We start from the raw sequence: 13,499 nt of genomic DNA on the forward strand, positions 1-13,499 counted from the left end.
ACAATTACAATTGGGATATATAAAAATGTCTCAGGATGATGAAACATGAGGGATTGTGTAGTTTGTAAAAGAAACACATTTAGAACCACAAAGGCAGCCGTGAATTTGGCCTCTGCAAAGCTTTCACCACAAGCTATCACTCACTGTTGCTATTGTTTGGTCCCATTCCAACACTTCAGGACAGTGTTCCTTTACTTCCTCCAATTCTGAGGGTTCCTGTTGACTAATTTAGTGTTATGTGGTATCTTATAAATGTACTTCCTTGAGGACATGGAGACTCCAGATAATCACTTCTATATTCACAGACTCTTCTCGAAGTAGTTACTGCAGTAGCTTAAGAGTATATTCTTTTTTATTTATTTTTTTGTTTTGTTTTTCAAGGTAGGGTCTCACTCTAGCCCAGGATGACCTGGAATTCACTATATGATCTCAGGATGGCCTCGAACTCATGGCAATCCTCCTACCTCTGCCTCCCGAGTGCTGGGATTAAAGACGTGTGCCACCATATCCAGCCAACAGTATATTCTTGAAGCTAGCTCAAGGCCCCTTTTCAACCTCAATTCATCTGAGCACACTCATGTGTCTTGCTGTTTTTCTGTCTTGTATCCCAAGAGCCTAAAACAACTTGAGGCTCAAAGTATATCACTACGTTAAGTGTTTCTCTAAATTTTATTTTTAAATAATTGTGGATTCATATCCAGTCATGAGAAATCAAACAGAAAGCTCTCTAACACTCTATTATGTTGATTTTTGGTATGGCAAAAAGAACACAGACTGAACAATATGTTGACAAACTTGCCAATTCAGTAATCAATCAACCACACTCCGCTAAGCAGCCACAGCAGGGATCTGGAGCGCCCTGAGTGAGGAACAAGAACTTTCCAGCAGCTACCTGGGCTACTCAGAGCACAACTGCACAGCTGGCGGGGTCCAAAAGGCTCTCTGGATAAGCAAAAGGTTGCTGCAAATGCTAAATGCTACGAGTGTATAAGCTATTTACTTGCTTTAATATATATATATAATATATATATTATATATAATATACATGTATATATATACTATATATACACATGTATTATATATAATATATATTATATATATAATATATATATACATATACATACACACACACACACACACACACAAACACATATGGTGAGTTTTGGTAAAAATAGACAAACTAAACAGATCAGCCCACATTTATTAAACAAGAAGCTATTCTCATGTCATCAAAGCTGTCTTAAGAGTGGAATTTAAATATTCCTTGCTCTTTGGCTTGGCATTTACCTAGACACCATTCCTGAGGCTCACTAAAAAGGAAGAAAGGCCTCCTGCTCCACACGGAGGAGAAATGACACAAAGCAGCTACTTGTGACTGAAACAAGGGGTGTCTGTTGGAGGCTCTAATTGCAAAGACCATTTCCTGCAGAAAATGTGAGAAAGCATAAACACATGTGAGAAACACACTTTAATTCTTTCAAAGGAAAAAAGTTATTGGTGGTAGAATATGCTAGTATATTTTAAACTTAAAAAGCATGAGGGGAGGTTCTGGAGAGACAGCTCTACGACTAAGGCATTTGCCTGAAAAGTCTAATGACCAGAGTTCTATTACCTAATACCCATATAAAGCCAGATGCACAAAGTGACGCATCCACCTGGAGTTTGTCTGCAGCAGCTAGAGGCCTGGTATGCCCATCTTACCCACACTCTCTGTCAGGTTAGAGTTCACTCCTTCAATTCCAGCACACTGAAGGCCAAGGTAGGAGGATCACTGTGAGTTGGAGGCTAGCCTGAGACTACATAGTGAATTCCAGGTCAGCCTGGGCTAGAGCTAGACCCTACCTCAAAAAAAAAAAAAGCAATGAACGGAGGAAGAAGTTCATACCTGTATGTAATCTTTCTCAGGACATGAGAAGAATTATAGTCATTTGAATTTGAAATGAATTACTAGAAAATTTCTTAGATCCTGGGCTGGACAGATGCCTCAGTGATTAAAGATTCTCCAAATAAATAGATAAAAACATTTTTAAAAAATTGAGGCTGGAGAGCTTGTTTTGTGGTTAAGGTGCTTGCCTGCAAAGCCTAAGGACCCAGGTTCGATTCCCCAGGACCCACATAAGCCAGATGCACAAGGTGGCACATGCATCTGGAGTTTGTTTGCAGTGGCAGAAGGCCCTGGCGTGCCCATTCTCTCTCTCTCTCTCTCTCCCTCTCTCTCTCTCTCTCTCTGCCTCTTTTCCCTCTTTCTCAAATAAATAAAATAAATTTTTAAAAATTATTAGATACTAGTTGCAAAATTAAAACTCAGGAATACAGAAAAGGTACATTCTCAAAGACGTAACCTCTACTTTGACACCAGCTTTCCATCCACAAATTGCTACACAACTACCTACATACACAAGCTTATCTTGTAGCAAGTGGTGCAAAGATAGACTCTGTGAACGTGGGAGCAGGTGGAGGAACACCAATGTTCCCAGACACAGAAAATGCTCCGATTACATTTTTTCTGTGTTTAACTCATGTGCTTTATGAAGGTCTCTTGCTCATCACCACATCCTAGCAGTTGGCATGGAGCCTGGCACACAGCGGGAATTCAGAAATATGTGCGGAAAAGTGAACCTTAACAAGGCACAGAAATTCATTTTGCATTCTCAGAAAGCAGACTTCCTAATTTTTTCAGATTTTTTCTAAAATAAGAGGGGGTTGGAGAGATGGCTTACCAGTTAAAGCACTTGGCTATGAAGCTTAAGGACCCAGGTTCTATTCCCCAGAACCCACCAAAGTCAGATGCACATCGTGGTACATGTATCTGGAGTGCGTTTGCAGTGGCTAGAGGCCCTGGTGTGCTCATTTTCTTTCTTTCTCTCTCTCTCTCTCTCTCTCTCTCTCTCTCTCTCGCTCATTCTCCCTCTCTCTCTCTTACTCTCTCATACACACACAAACAAATAAAAATAAAATATTTTAAAAAATAAAAATAAGATATATCCTTTTATGGTGGCTCACAACTATAATCTCAGCATTCAGGAAGCTGAGGCAGAAGGATTGTCATGAGTTCAAAGCTATCCTGGGCTACACAGTGAGTTCTAGGCCAGCCTGGGCTACAGTGAGACTGTCCAAAAAAAAAAAAAAAAAACCCAACCCAATTAAACAAAAAGATGTAGTTGAACATTGTATCTAATTTTTGATGTGATATATCCTTGTTTCAGATTTATAAATCAAAATATCAAGACAGGGTACTAGACACAAGTACTACCTTATATAAGACCAAATGGTTCTTTCAACAAGTAAAAAGTATTCTGCACTAGGGCCTACTTAAGAGCTTTAAGTGAATTTGAAAATAAGAGCAAGTTATTGAGCTTGAAGTACACTGAAATTTTGTGACACTGGCAAATTCTACTTAAACATGGTGGGCCATTTCATTTCCCCTCCCTCCTTGTATAAAGTATTATTTCACCCTCCTTGACAGAGTGCTCAGAATAGGGTTATCCATCTTCGCAACTCATTTCCCTGTGCACTTTCAAGTTTATCAGATCCTATCCCGAGGACCCCGGACTTAAATGGAAAAGCAGAGAGCCCTCTTTAAACTCTTGTAGTGGCTGTAAGAGAGAATGGGATCTTTGAAACACACACGACTATCAAGAAATGGAGACCTCTGGGGAGTTTAGAGGAAGAAAGGAATTTAGATGCATAGAAAGACTTGGTTTGACAACTTGGCACAAAGGTAGCTGCTTTTGGGAAATATGTGTACGAAGCGGGGGTGGGGGATCAAAGAACTGGCTGGACACTTACAAATATCCAGAAGTTTTTGTTATTAGAAAGATCAGCTATAAGTTCTTATACCTCGTTCCAGTATTATGACAGACGAGGAACAGTATTGGCTCAGATATAACCTCGTTGGAGTTGAACTTAACGTCCCAGCTAGTCCTAAACATTAAGGGATTGGTGTAAGCTATATTCCTAAAACAAAAATCATTACTCATCTCTAACTCAAGTGGAAACAGCTTGGAGACAGGGCTGCAACTTTCTTCCTTTTTATTTTCCTTCAGTGCTGGAGACAGAAGCCACAGCATGGTAGCCAAACACTCCACCATTGGCATACATCCCTAGCCCATTGCTCACTGGTTTTATTTGGTGTTTGGCGCACAGTAAGTGCTTAATAACCATGCAACATGGATATGGGGGCACACAACGGTTGTCCCAAAACTCAGGAAGCAGAGGCTGGAGAACACTGCAAGTTCAAGGCCAGCTGAGTCTAGAAGTGAATTTCAGGCCAATTGTGATGACATAGTGAGACCCTACCTCAAAAATAAATACACAAAATACATAAGTGAATGCTAATTAAGCAAACAAAAGTAAGATCTGAGGGAACTGGATGAATGAACAAAAGAACAAACAGAATGGTACAGCCAGGGGGCTGGGGAGATGGCTCAGTGGTTAAGGATGCTTGCTTGCAAAGCCTGCAGCTTGGGTTCAATTCCCCAGTGCCCACAAAAAGCAGCACACATGCATGGAATTCTTTTGCAGAGGCAGGAGGCCCTAGTGTGCCCCTACACACACTATGTACTCTCTCTCTCTAATAAATACGTAAAAAAATATATATATTTTAAAAAGTATAGCCAGGCATGGCGGTGCACACCTTTGATCCCAGCATTCAGAAGGCAGAGGTAGGAGGATCGCTGTGACTTCAAGGCCACCCTGAGACTCCACAGTGAATACCAGGTCAGCCTGGGCTAAAGTGAGACCCTACCTTGAAAGACCACAAGAAAAAGGAAAAAGTACAGCCAAAGTCTACAGTGCCTTGTAAGCCTATTTTGGCCTTTGTTTCCATGTGAAGAAAAAGAAATTATAAGAAAGATTTAAGGCGTATCATTCTTAAGAGGACAGCTCATCTTTGCAAGGAACAATTGAAAAATTGTGGCATGGATGATGTGGACTGGAATTTAGGCCATAGGGAAGCTTTCATTTTTGTCATCACAATGGTAGGAAGGTGTTTTGTTGGCTTATTTAATTTTACTTTGAATCAATATTTGACTATTTGAATTCTTAGAAAAATGGGAGTCTGGCAGCCTTAGATGGCATCCCTACATAGCCATATTCTGTTAGTCCTAGACATAAGTTGCCCATTTTGCCAAGGCATAGGGATGACCCAGTTCCCTTCAGCTCCCGCCTGTCAGTGAGAACATCCCTGCACCCTGCTGCATGAGGAGGAGGCTGGGGATTACCTGTCCTTGTGAAAACAAATGCTGCTTGTCACACACTGAATCTCCTTTACTTGATTACTTTGTACATCTAATCTCTGTACATATGACCTCTGGCTTAAGACTGAGTGAACTTTAATCCAATAAATATTCACTGGGGGCTGGAGAAGTATCTTAGTCAATAAAGTGCTAGGCTTGGAAGCACATGGACCTGAGGCTCACTCCCCATAACTCACATGAAAAAGGGGGCTGGAGAGATGGCTTAGTGGTTAAGGTGCCTGCCTGAGAAGCCCAAGGACCCACGTTTGACTCTCCAGGTCCCACATAAGACAGACACAAAAAGCGACGCAAGCGCTCAAGGATGCTCATGCGCACAAGGTGGCACATGCGTCTGGAGTTTGACTGCAGTGGCTGGAGGCCCTGGCACGCCAATTCTCTCCCTCTCTCTCTCACACTCTTGCTCTCTCGCATTGAAAAAAAAAAAAGGTGAATCTGTTGGGCTTGCCTCAAAAAAAAATTTTTTTTTAAGCTGGGTGTGGGGCTATGGAGATGGCTTAGTGGTTAAAAGGGCTTGCTGTGCAAGGCTGATGACTGAAGTTCAGATCCCCAGAACCCACGTGTATCTGTAATCCCAATGCACCTAGGGCGATGGGAGGCAGAGTCAAGAGAATCACAAAGCTCACAGGCCAGCTAGCCTGGCATTCTCAGCAGCAAAACAAGAGAACCTCTCTCAAACAAGGTGGAAGGCGAGAACTGACACCCCAAGGGTGGCCTCTGACTTCCACATGCACGCTGTGGCACATGCATACCCATAAACATGTATAGTCAGGTGTGCTGGCACATAGTTAAAGTACCAGAGCCGGGGAAGCGGAGATAAGCAGAGCCCAGGGGCTAGCTGACTGGAGCCTGTTTAGTGAGCTCCAGGCTCGGAAGTGATCCTGTCTCAAAACAGGCCGATGGCGCTTGAGAAACACCACCTGAGGATGTCCTTTTCTTTCCACGCTAATGAGCATTCACACACATGTGAACATATGAACACATAAATAAATACTCATTGACTACATATTCCATGTTAGGTCATGCTATGAATACAGCAGTGAAGAAAACAGATAAAATTCCTCCTCTTGGGCAATTTGCATTCTAGAAGAAAGATAATAAAGTCAAAATTGACATAGTGAGTTCTCAGAATTTGGATAACAGTGTCATTGAATTTGGAGTCTATAAGATTTCCGACGGACTGGATGAGATGTACGGGAGAGGGCAATCAAGAATGATTGTATAGTTCTGAATATCAAAAAGCACAACGTTGTATATATCGAAATGGGTTGGTTTTGTAGGTGTGAGGAAGATCATGAGTTGTGATTTGGATTTGTTCACTTGACTCAGCCAGAGGACTGAAGGAGGTAGACGGGCACGTGGGCTGGGGTTCAGGGAATCCTCCAGGCTGGATCCGTGGTTTGGCGGGACTCTGTATAGTGAATGAGATCACCATGGAAATGGAGGCAGAAATGGGAACAGCCAGAGAACTGAGCCTTTGGTTACTCTAAGCAATCAGGAAGATGAGAAGGAAAGTGCAAAGAAGACTGAGAAGGCGTGGCCAGAGAAAAGACAAGAGCAGAGAGAGATGGCTAATCTGGAAGCCACTCAACCGACCAAGTGAAGGAAGTGTACCCAGAAAAAAAAAAGGGGTCCATTATTTCAGATACTGGCCTCCAGTCAAGCAAGATGAGGACCAAGAATTGCCCACAGGATTAGCAAAGCAGAAGCCAGCGATTACTACATTCAGAACATTTTTGCAGAGTAGAGAGACAGGAAAATTTGATTGAAGATGGTTCAAGAGAAATTAGGACGTACCGATGCTATCTCAGGAAGATCTGTTGCAGGGCAATCAGAAAAGTGAGGCAGTGGCCATAGAGGGGTATAGGTAGTCATGAATGTGGAGCTTTTATAATATGATTGATATACAATGCTGGGAGATATAAAATGGGGGGAGAAACTTAATGACTAGAGGAGGGAGAACTGGTAAGAGGCACTATCCCTAGGCAGGTGAGAGGAGGCAAGGGTAGTACTAAGGCCCTCACGAGGCGATGAGTAAGAAGCCTTGGAACACAGACTCCTTCCACCACAACATGATGTCCATTCTTCCCTGGTTGGCTGAGCCGTGTCTCCAGACTGCTGAAGAAGGCGATCACAGGGCACAGGGATGGCACTTTTAATATAGATGCTATTATTACTGCTGTTGTAAGTTAGTGGCTGTAAAACTTCATTTTGTTACTAACAGTTTAATGATGGGACAGAAAAGTGTGACCTACTCATTCAACAATTAGTTATTACTAGGAGTATATAGCTCAGTGCTAAACCATTTGACTAGCATGTATGAAGCTCTGGATTTGATCCCAGCACAGGAAGAAAGGAAAGAAGAGATAGTAGGAGGGAGGAAGGAAGGAAGAAAGAGAGAGGAGGTGGAGAGAAGAGAGGCAGGGAAAGAAATTAAATGGGTATGCAGCTCAAAAGTACAGTACTTGTCTAGTGTATGTAAGACCCTGGATTAAATCCCCAACAACAATATACACACACACACACTTCTTATTGGCCAGTCATGTCTAAGTGTTATGGTCGCAGCGTGAGCAAAATATATCTAAAATATTTCTACCAGTTACATTGTAAAATGATTCAAATGCATGTATTCATGACAAAAAATGTGTTTTGAGCTACCTCTGTAGGCTCCTTAAAAACCCTCCAGCCCCTAAGTCTGTCAGGCTTTGTTATCAAGGCTTGTTTCTTCCCCCAAGGAAGTGTCTGGAGGATTTCTTCCTTATCTTCATTACCAGGTTTTACTGCATAAGCCTTTTCAAACGTATTTAAGTGGTCTTGGAACTTGGTTACTTTTAGGTAGATTAATAGGATATCCCAACTGCCTTTAAGAACTGCTTTTTCTTTCTGTTAGCCTTTTAAATGTTACTTTAATGTAGTTAAATTCTCTTATAAAAATCAACCTGAGATCATTAAGCTATTTAATTTCTCGTTCTTCAGTTTCTATCACAAAGGGGAGTTCTCCATGTGGGAAAGCAAGGAGTGTAGAATTGCCAAGACTTCTTTTCACTGGTGTAGACACCTGAATTTTCTACCCTTCAGTAAAGAACTCATTCCAGCATGTCGAACCTTTTAAAAGGTCAACTGCCACCTCGAGAGCTGTTATTTGTTTCAATCTTTTCTGCGGCCTTCTTTACAATAGCTGTTTCTCTGATTTCTCTGCAGTATACTTATTTCATGGGAATCATTCCTTGTGAAGGAGCACAAAGACTCTTCGAACCTCTTCCTCATTCATGTCCTGGTGCTAGCTAGATTTCCCATTAGTTTAACATTTTACGTAGGAGAAAGCACTGGCACACACCTATAGTCTTAGCTACTGTGGGTGCTCAGACAGGAAGATTTCTTGCACACAGGAGTTCAAGACCAGCCTGGGCAACATAACCATTCCTAAAGTTTTGGTTTTGTTTTAGATTTTCCATAGAATGTTTCTTATTTTAAAAATATATAAACTTTCTGAAATGTACTTGGTGTGTGTGTGTACGGAGGAGGAGATATTTAACTTCAGCTTGCTTCCGAGTCATGGGGTTTCATAGGATGGGAGCTCGTTCTCAGCAAACCTGTTCCCAGCCTTCTTACTGTTTGTTTATCCCAGTTATGTATATAGCATTTCATACTAAGAGTGATAACTGCTTCAGCCTTCCTTTCCTCTCCTCCAACAATTTGTGATCTACAGAATAATTTTGTTCCAGCATATTTATTGCTAGAAATATAAGATGTCATAGCCTACAATTCTCTCCTGAAGCACACTGTCACAAATAGGTAGTCTGTAACAGGTGTGTTTCCCTCACAGCCTGCAAAGTCATCTGCAGATGGCCTCTGACTTAGGATGGTTCAGCTGAACACTTTTATGGTTTTACAATGACATGAAAGCCAATATGCACTTGGTAAGAAACCGTACTTCAAATTTTGATCTCTTTAATTGGCTTGATTTTGATCTCGGCAGTGGCAAAGCACCGCAACCTCCAGTCAGCCACTCAATACAAGGGTGTAGGGGCTGGAGAGATGGCTTAGCAATTTAGGTGCTTGCCTGCGAAGCCTAAGAAGCCAGGTTCGATTCTCCAGTACCCACATACAAGGTAGCACATGTACCTGGAGTTTGTTTGCAGTGACTAAAGGCCCTGTCGCACCCATTCTCTTCCTCCTCCCAAATTAATAAACAAAAATTTAAAAAATACAAGTGTGTAAAAGCCGGGTGTGGTGGTGCATGTCTTTAATCCCAGCGCTCGGGAGGCAAAGGTAGGAGAATCACCATGAGATCAAGGCCACGCTGAGACTATATAGTGAATTCCAGGTAAGCCTGGGCTAGAGCGAGACCTTGTCTCAAAAAGACAGAAGAAGAAGGAGGAGGAGGAGGAGGAAGAAGAGAAGGAAGAAGGAAGAAGAAGAAGGAGGAGAAGAAGAAAGAAGAAGGAGGAGGAAGAGGAGGAGGAGGAGAAGAAACAAGTGTGAAAACAACTGCAGAGCACTGTGTTGTTAAGCCATGCTATTCACTCAGTTATGTGTATAAATGCAATCGTCCAACATTCTCAATTTATGATGGATTTACTGGGGATGTAACCCCACCCTAATGGAGGAGTATCTGGTATCTTCATTTACTCCTCCTCTCACTGTGGTCATCCTGTAGCTTGGATTGAGGACTGTGCATGAGCCAAGATATGGAAGAACTGGAGAGAACTATGCATGTTTCTCACACATTAAACTGTTCATATTCATGCTAATTAAATAAATACTTAACTAAAATTAATTTAAAGTAAAAATAACAAGGCTGAGGAGAATGGCTCAGTGACTACAATAAGCAAAATAAATAAATAAAAGTAAAATAAATAACTGGGCATGGTGGATCACATCTTTAATCCCAGCACTTGGTAGGCAAAAGTAGGAGGATTGCAGTGAGTTCGAGGCCACCCTGAGACTACATGGTGAATTCCAGATCAGCCTGGACTACAGCAAAATCCTACCTTGAATAAATAAATAAATAAATTAACATAGTCAGGTGTGGTCGCATATGCCATGAATCCCAGCACTCTGGAGGCAGAGGTAGGAGAATGGCTCTGGGTTCAAGGACATCCTGAGACTCCATAGTGAATTCCAGGTCAGCCTGGACTACAGTGAGACCCTACATCAAATAAATAATATAATAAATTGAAATTTAAATGCTTTGCAAACCTCAGCTCCTTGTAAGCAGGATGGATAATGACATGAGACGCTTGGAACATTAGCACAAATGTAGTGACTAAGCCTAAAAGAAACAAGGTTTACTTGCATAAGAGCAGATGAAAATTTCCAAATTATCCAAGTGCACAGCTTTGCCCCAAAGTAAGTATACACGGATTGAATCTTTTTGTTTAGAAAACAGCATAATGTACTGTACTATGATTGAAGAGTTTCAAAGTATATGTTTTTTAAAATTTCTATTTATTTATTTGAGAGCGACAGAGAAAGAGGCAGAGAGAGAGAGAGAGGGAAAGAGAGAATGGGCACACCAGGAACTCCAGCCACTGCAAACGAGAAAGAGGCAGATAGAGAGAGAATGGGTGCACCAGGGCCTCCAGCCACCACAAATGAACTCCAGACGCCTGTGCGCCCTTGTGCATCTAGCTAACGTGGATCCTGGGGAATCGAGCCTCAAAACGGGGTCCTTAGGCTTCAAAGAGGCTAGCTTCTCTAAAAAGACCACTTTACAGAAAGTAAGCATATAGCTAAGACAGCACAGAAATAAGGCTGCTGGAAGGAATTATCCTTTTTCCATGGGGAAACTACTTATTCTTACACACACACACACACATGCGCGCGCGCACGCATGCACACGGCACTCAGTTCACAGTTCATGTTAGCCTTTTGTGACTGTCTCCTGTTGGGTACTTGAACAATCAGTGTTGTCACCTGTGTCCAAACTTCTGAAGGGTTTCTTGGAATTGGGAGCTGCTCTAGGTGGAGGCAAGCGACCCTTTGGCTGCTTGGAGTAAAGCGAAGGTGTTGACAGCCAAACGCTCCACCACATAGGAAAGCTTGGTCCCGGTGACCAGAACTTTGGAAACTGACCATGGTTTTCTCATTTTCATAAAGTGGCCAAACAGCTGGGAATTATGAAATGGCATGCCTTGGATAGCCAGCGACACACGTGATGCTCCAGTCACAACAGGAAAACCACCTGAGGCTGGGGACGTTAGTTAATACTGTCCACCACACTGCCAAGTGGGAGAATGCTGGCCACTCTTGCTAGAGGCAGTACTGACACCTTTAAAGCGGGGTGAAAACAAACAAAACCATTTTTTTTTTTTTTTTTTAGGAATGAGGTCAGCACATCACTTGTCTATGAAGAGTTAAATACTGGTTTAAAAAAAAGAAAAGAAACTGGCAGCCTGCTCAAAGTCCAGGTTAGGAGGTGTCCAGACGGCAGGCATCTCTTTCGGAACCTATTCCATGTCTCTCGATTGTTTTCTGCGACAGAAACCCGGGGGTCCGCCTCCGTTTTCGAGTGCGTTCCCAGGGCCACCACCTTCTGAGACGGTGAAAAGTTGCCTGCGCCACCGGGTTCCCGCAAGCACCAGGCCACACTGCTGGCGCCCCAGGCCTCTGCCGGCGGGCCAGGCCGGCCACCACCCAAGCCAGGGCGTCCCCAAGCGGCCTCCATCCCGCAACCCCCACCCCGATCCCCGGCTTCTGCCCAGCAGGAAGCCCCGCAGGGGAACTTTCTTCCCATAAACAAGCTGAGCTCCAGACGGTCCAAGGCCAGGGAGCCCAGCAAAGCCACCCCACGCGCGCGCGCGCGCCCGAGCTGAGCTGCGCGCTCCGGGCTGGCAGACGGGGAGGATGCTCCTTTCGGCCGGGCTCCCGAGGACCTGTCCCTTCCCGGGGCGGCCGAGGATGCCCCGAGATGGGGGACGCTTCGAGACCGACCTCGACTTCCAAGTTCAGGGACAGGCCTCGCCTCGCGAGGGGTTCCGCGCCCCCTGATGGCGCGGAGCTCCGGCATGGACCTCGAATGTGTCCGGGACCCACCCCCCCCCCCCGCAACTCCCTTCCGCGGCCCCGAGTGACCCAGCGCGCACGGTCCTGCTCCACCGCCGTCACCGCGCACCCCGGACCCACCTTGACCCCGGCTCCCCACCCCGCCCCCGAGGGCCCGTACCGATGCCCTGGATGAAGACGAAGCCGGTCACCATGAGCACCGGGTGCCAGTTAAACTCCAGCCCGCTCCCGTCCCAGCCGAGCCCCTCTCGGTAGTGGAGGACCCAGATGAGGGTGAAGAGCACCGACAGGAAGCCGACGAGCAGCGCCGCCACCAGCAGCCCCAGGAAGCCCCGGTATCCGTCCATGGCCATCACAACCCCATGCTCGGCCCGCCCGCGGCCGCTCGGCGAAGTCTGCGGGACGGCGGCCCGGGGTACTGGCGCGCGGCGGGGCCGGGGCGGGCACTCCCCCGGGCGCTTCCCCGCCTGCGGGGAGGGGCTCCCCCGGAGGCCGCCCTCCTTCCCTGGTGGGGCCTCCTGGGGTACGGTTGGCCTAGCTTCCAGATCGCCCCACCCCGGTCACGCGGCCGCCCACAGCTCTCCCTGCGCGGTGGCCGCCGCCCCCACCACCCCTCCGGCATCCCAACTCGCACAACCACCGGGGGGGAAACTCCGAGGATCGCACGCCGGCCACTTTCGTTTAACTCTTCCTTACTCGTGGGCGGGACGGCGGAGCAGCCCTTGGCCGAGGGAAGAGAGGGTTCCCTGGGATATGGTGAATCCGCCTGAGCCCCAGGATCTTGGCCTTCCCTGGCAAAGAATCCACCTGCAGGAGTGGTGGTGGTCAGCACGCCTGCTGTCCCAGCACTCAGAAGGCTGAGGCAGGGGGATTATCACAAGTTCGAGGCCAAATAAAAATAATTTTTAAAAAAGTAGCCGGGGGGGGGGGTGCTGGAGAGATGGCTTAGCGGTTAAGCGCTTGCCTGTAAAACCTAAGGACCCCGGTTCGAGGCTCGATTCTCCAGGACCCACGTTAGCCAGATGCACAAGGGGGTGCACGCGTCTGGAGTTCGTTTACAGTGGCCGGAGGCCCTGGCGTGCCCAATCTCTCTCTCTCACTCTCTCTCTTTCTCTCTCTATTTGCCTCTTTCTCTCTCTCTGTCCATCGCTTTCAAATAAATAAATAAAAGTATACCAAAAAAAAAAAAAAAAAGTAGCCGGGCATGGTGGTGCACGCCTTTAACCTCAGCCCTCG

General features: G+C 45.3%; 1 protein-coding gene across 2 annotated transcripts in view; it reads right to left on the bottom strand.

Annotated features, from left to right (window-relative positions):
* The window catches only part of LOC101599664 (plasma membrane ascorbate-dependent reductase CYBRD1), a 32,115-nt gene extending 19,450 nt beyond the window's left edge, over window positions 1–12,665 (bottom strand). For both annotated transcript variants that reach the window (XM_004660353.2, XM_004660354.2), the window contains exon 1: window positions 12,424–12,665. In XM_004660353.2, the coding sequence (XP_004660410.2) occupies window positions 12,424–12,616 (193 nt within the window). In that variant the 5' untranslated portion in view covers window positions 12,617–12,665. The remainder of the gene's footprint in view (window positions 1–12,423) is intronic.
* Between the last annotated feature and the right edge of the window lie 834 nt (window positions 12,666–13,499).

This window comes from Jaculus jaculus, chromosome 4, assembly GCF_020740685.1.
Source record: "Jaculus jaculus isolate mJacJac1 chromosome 4, mJacJac1.mat.Y.cur, whole genome shotgun sequence".
Lineage (NCBI taxonomy): Eukaryota > Metazoa > Chordata > Mammalia > Rodentia > Dipodidae > Jaculus > Jaculus jaculus.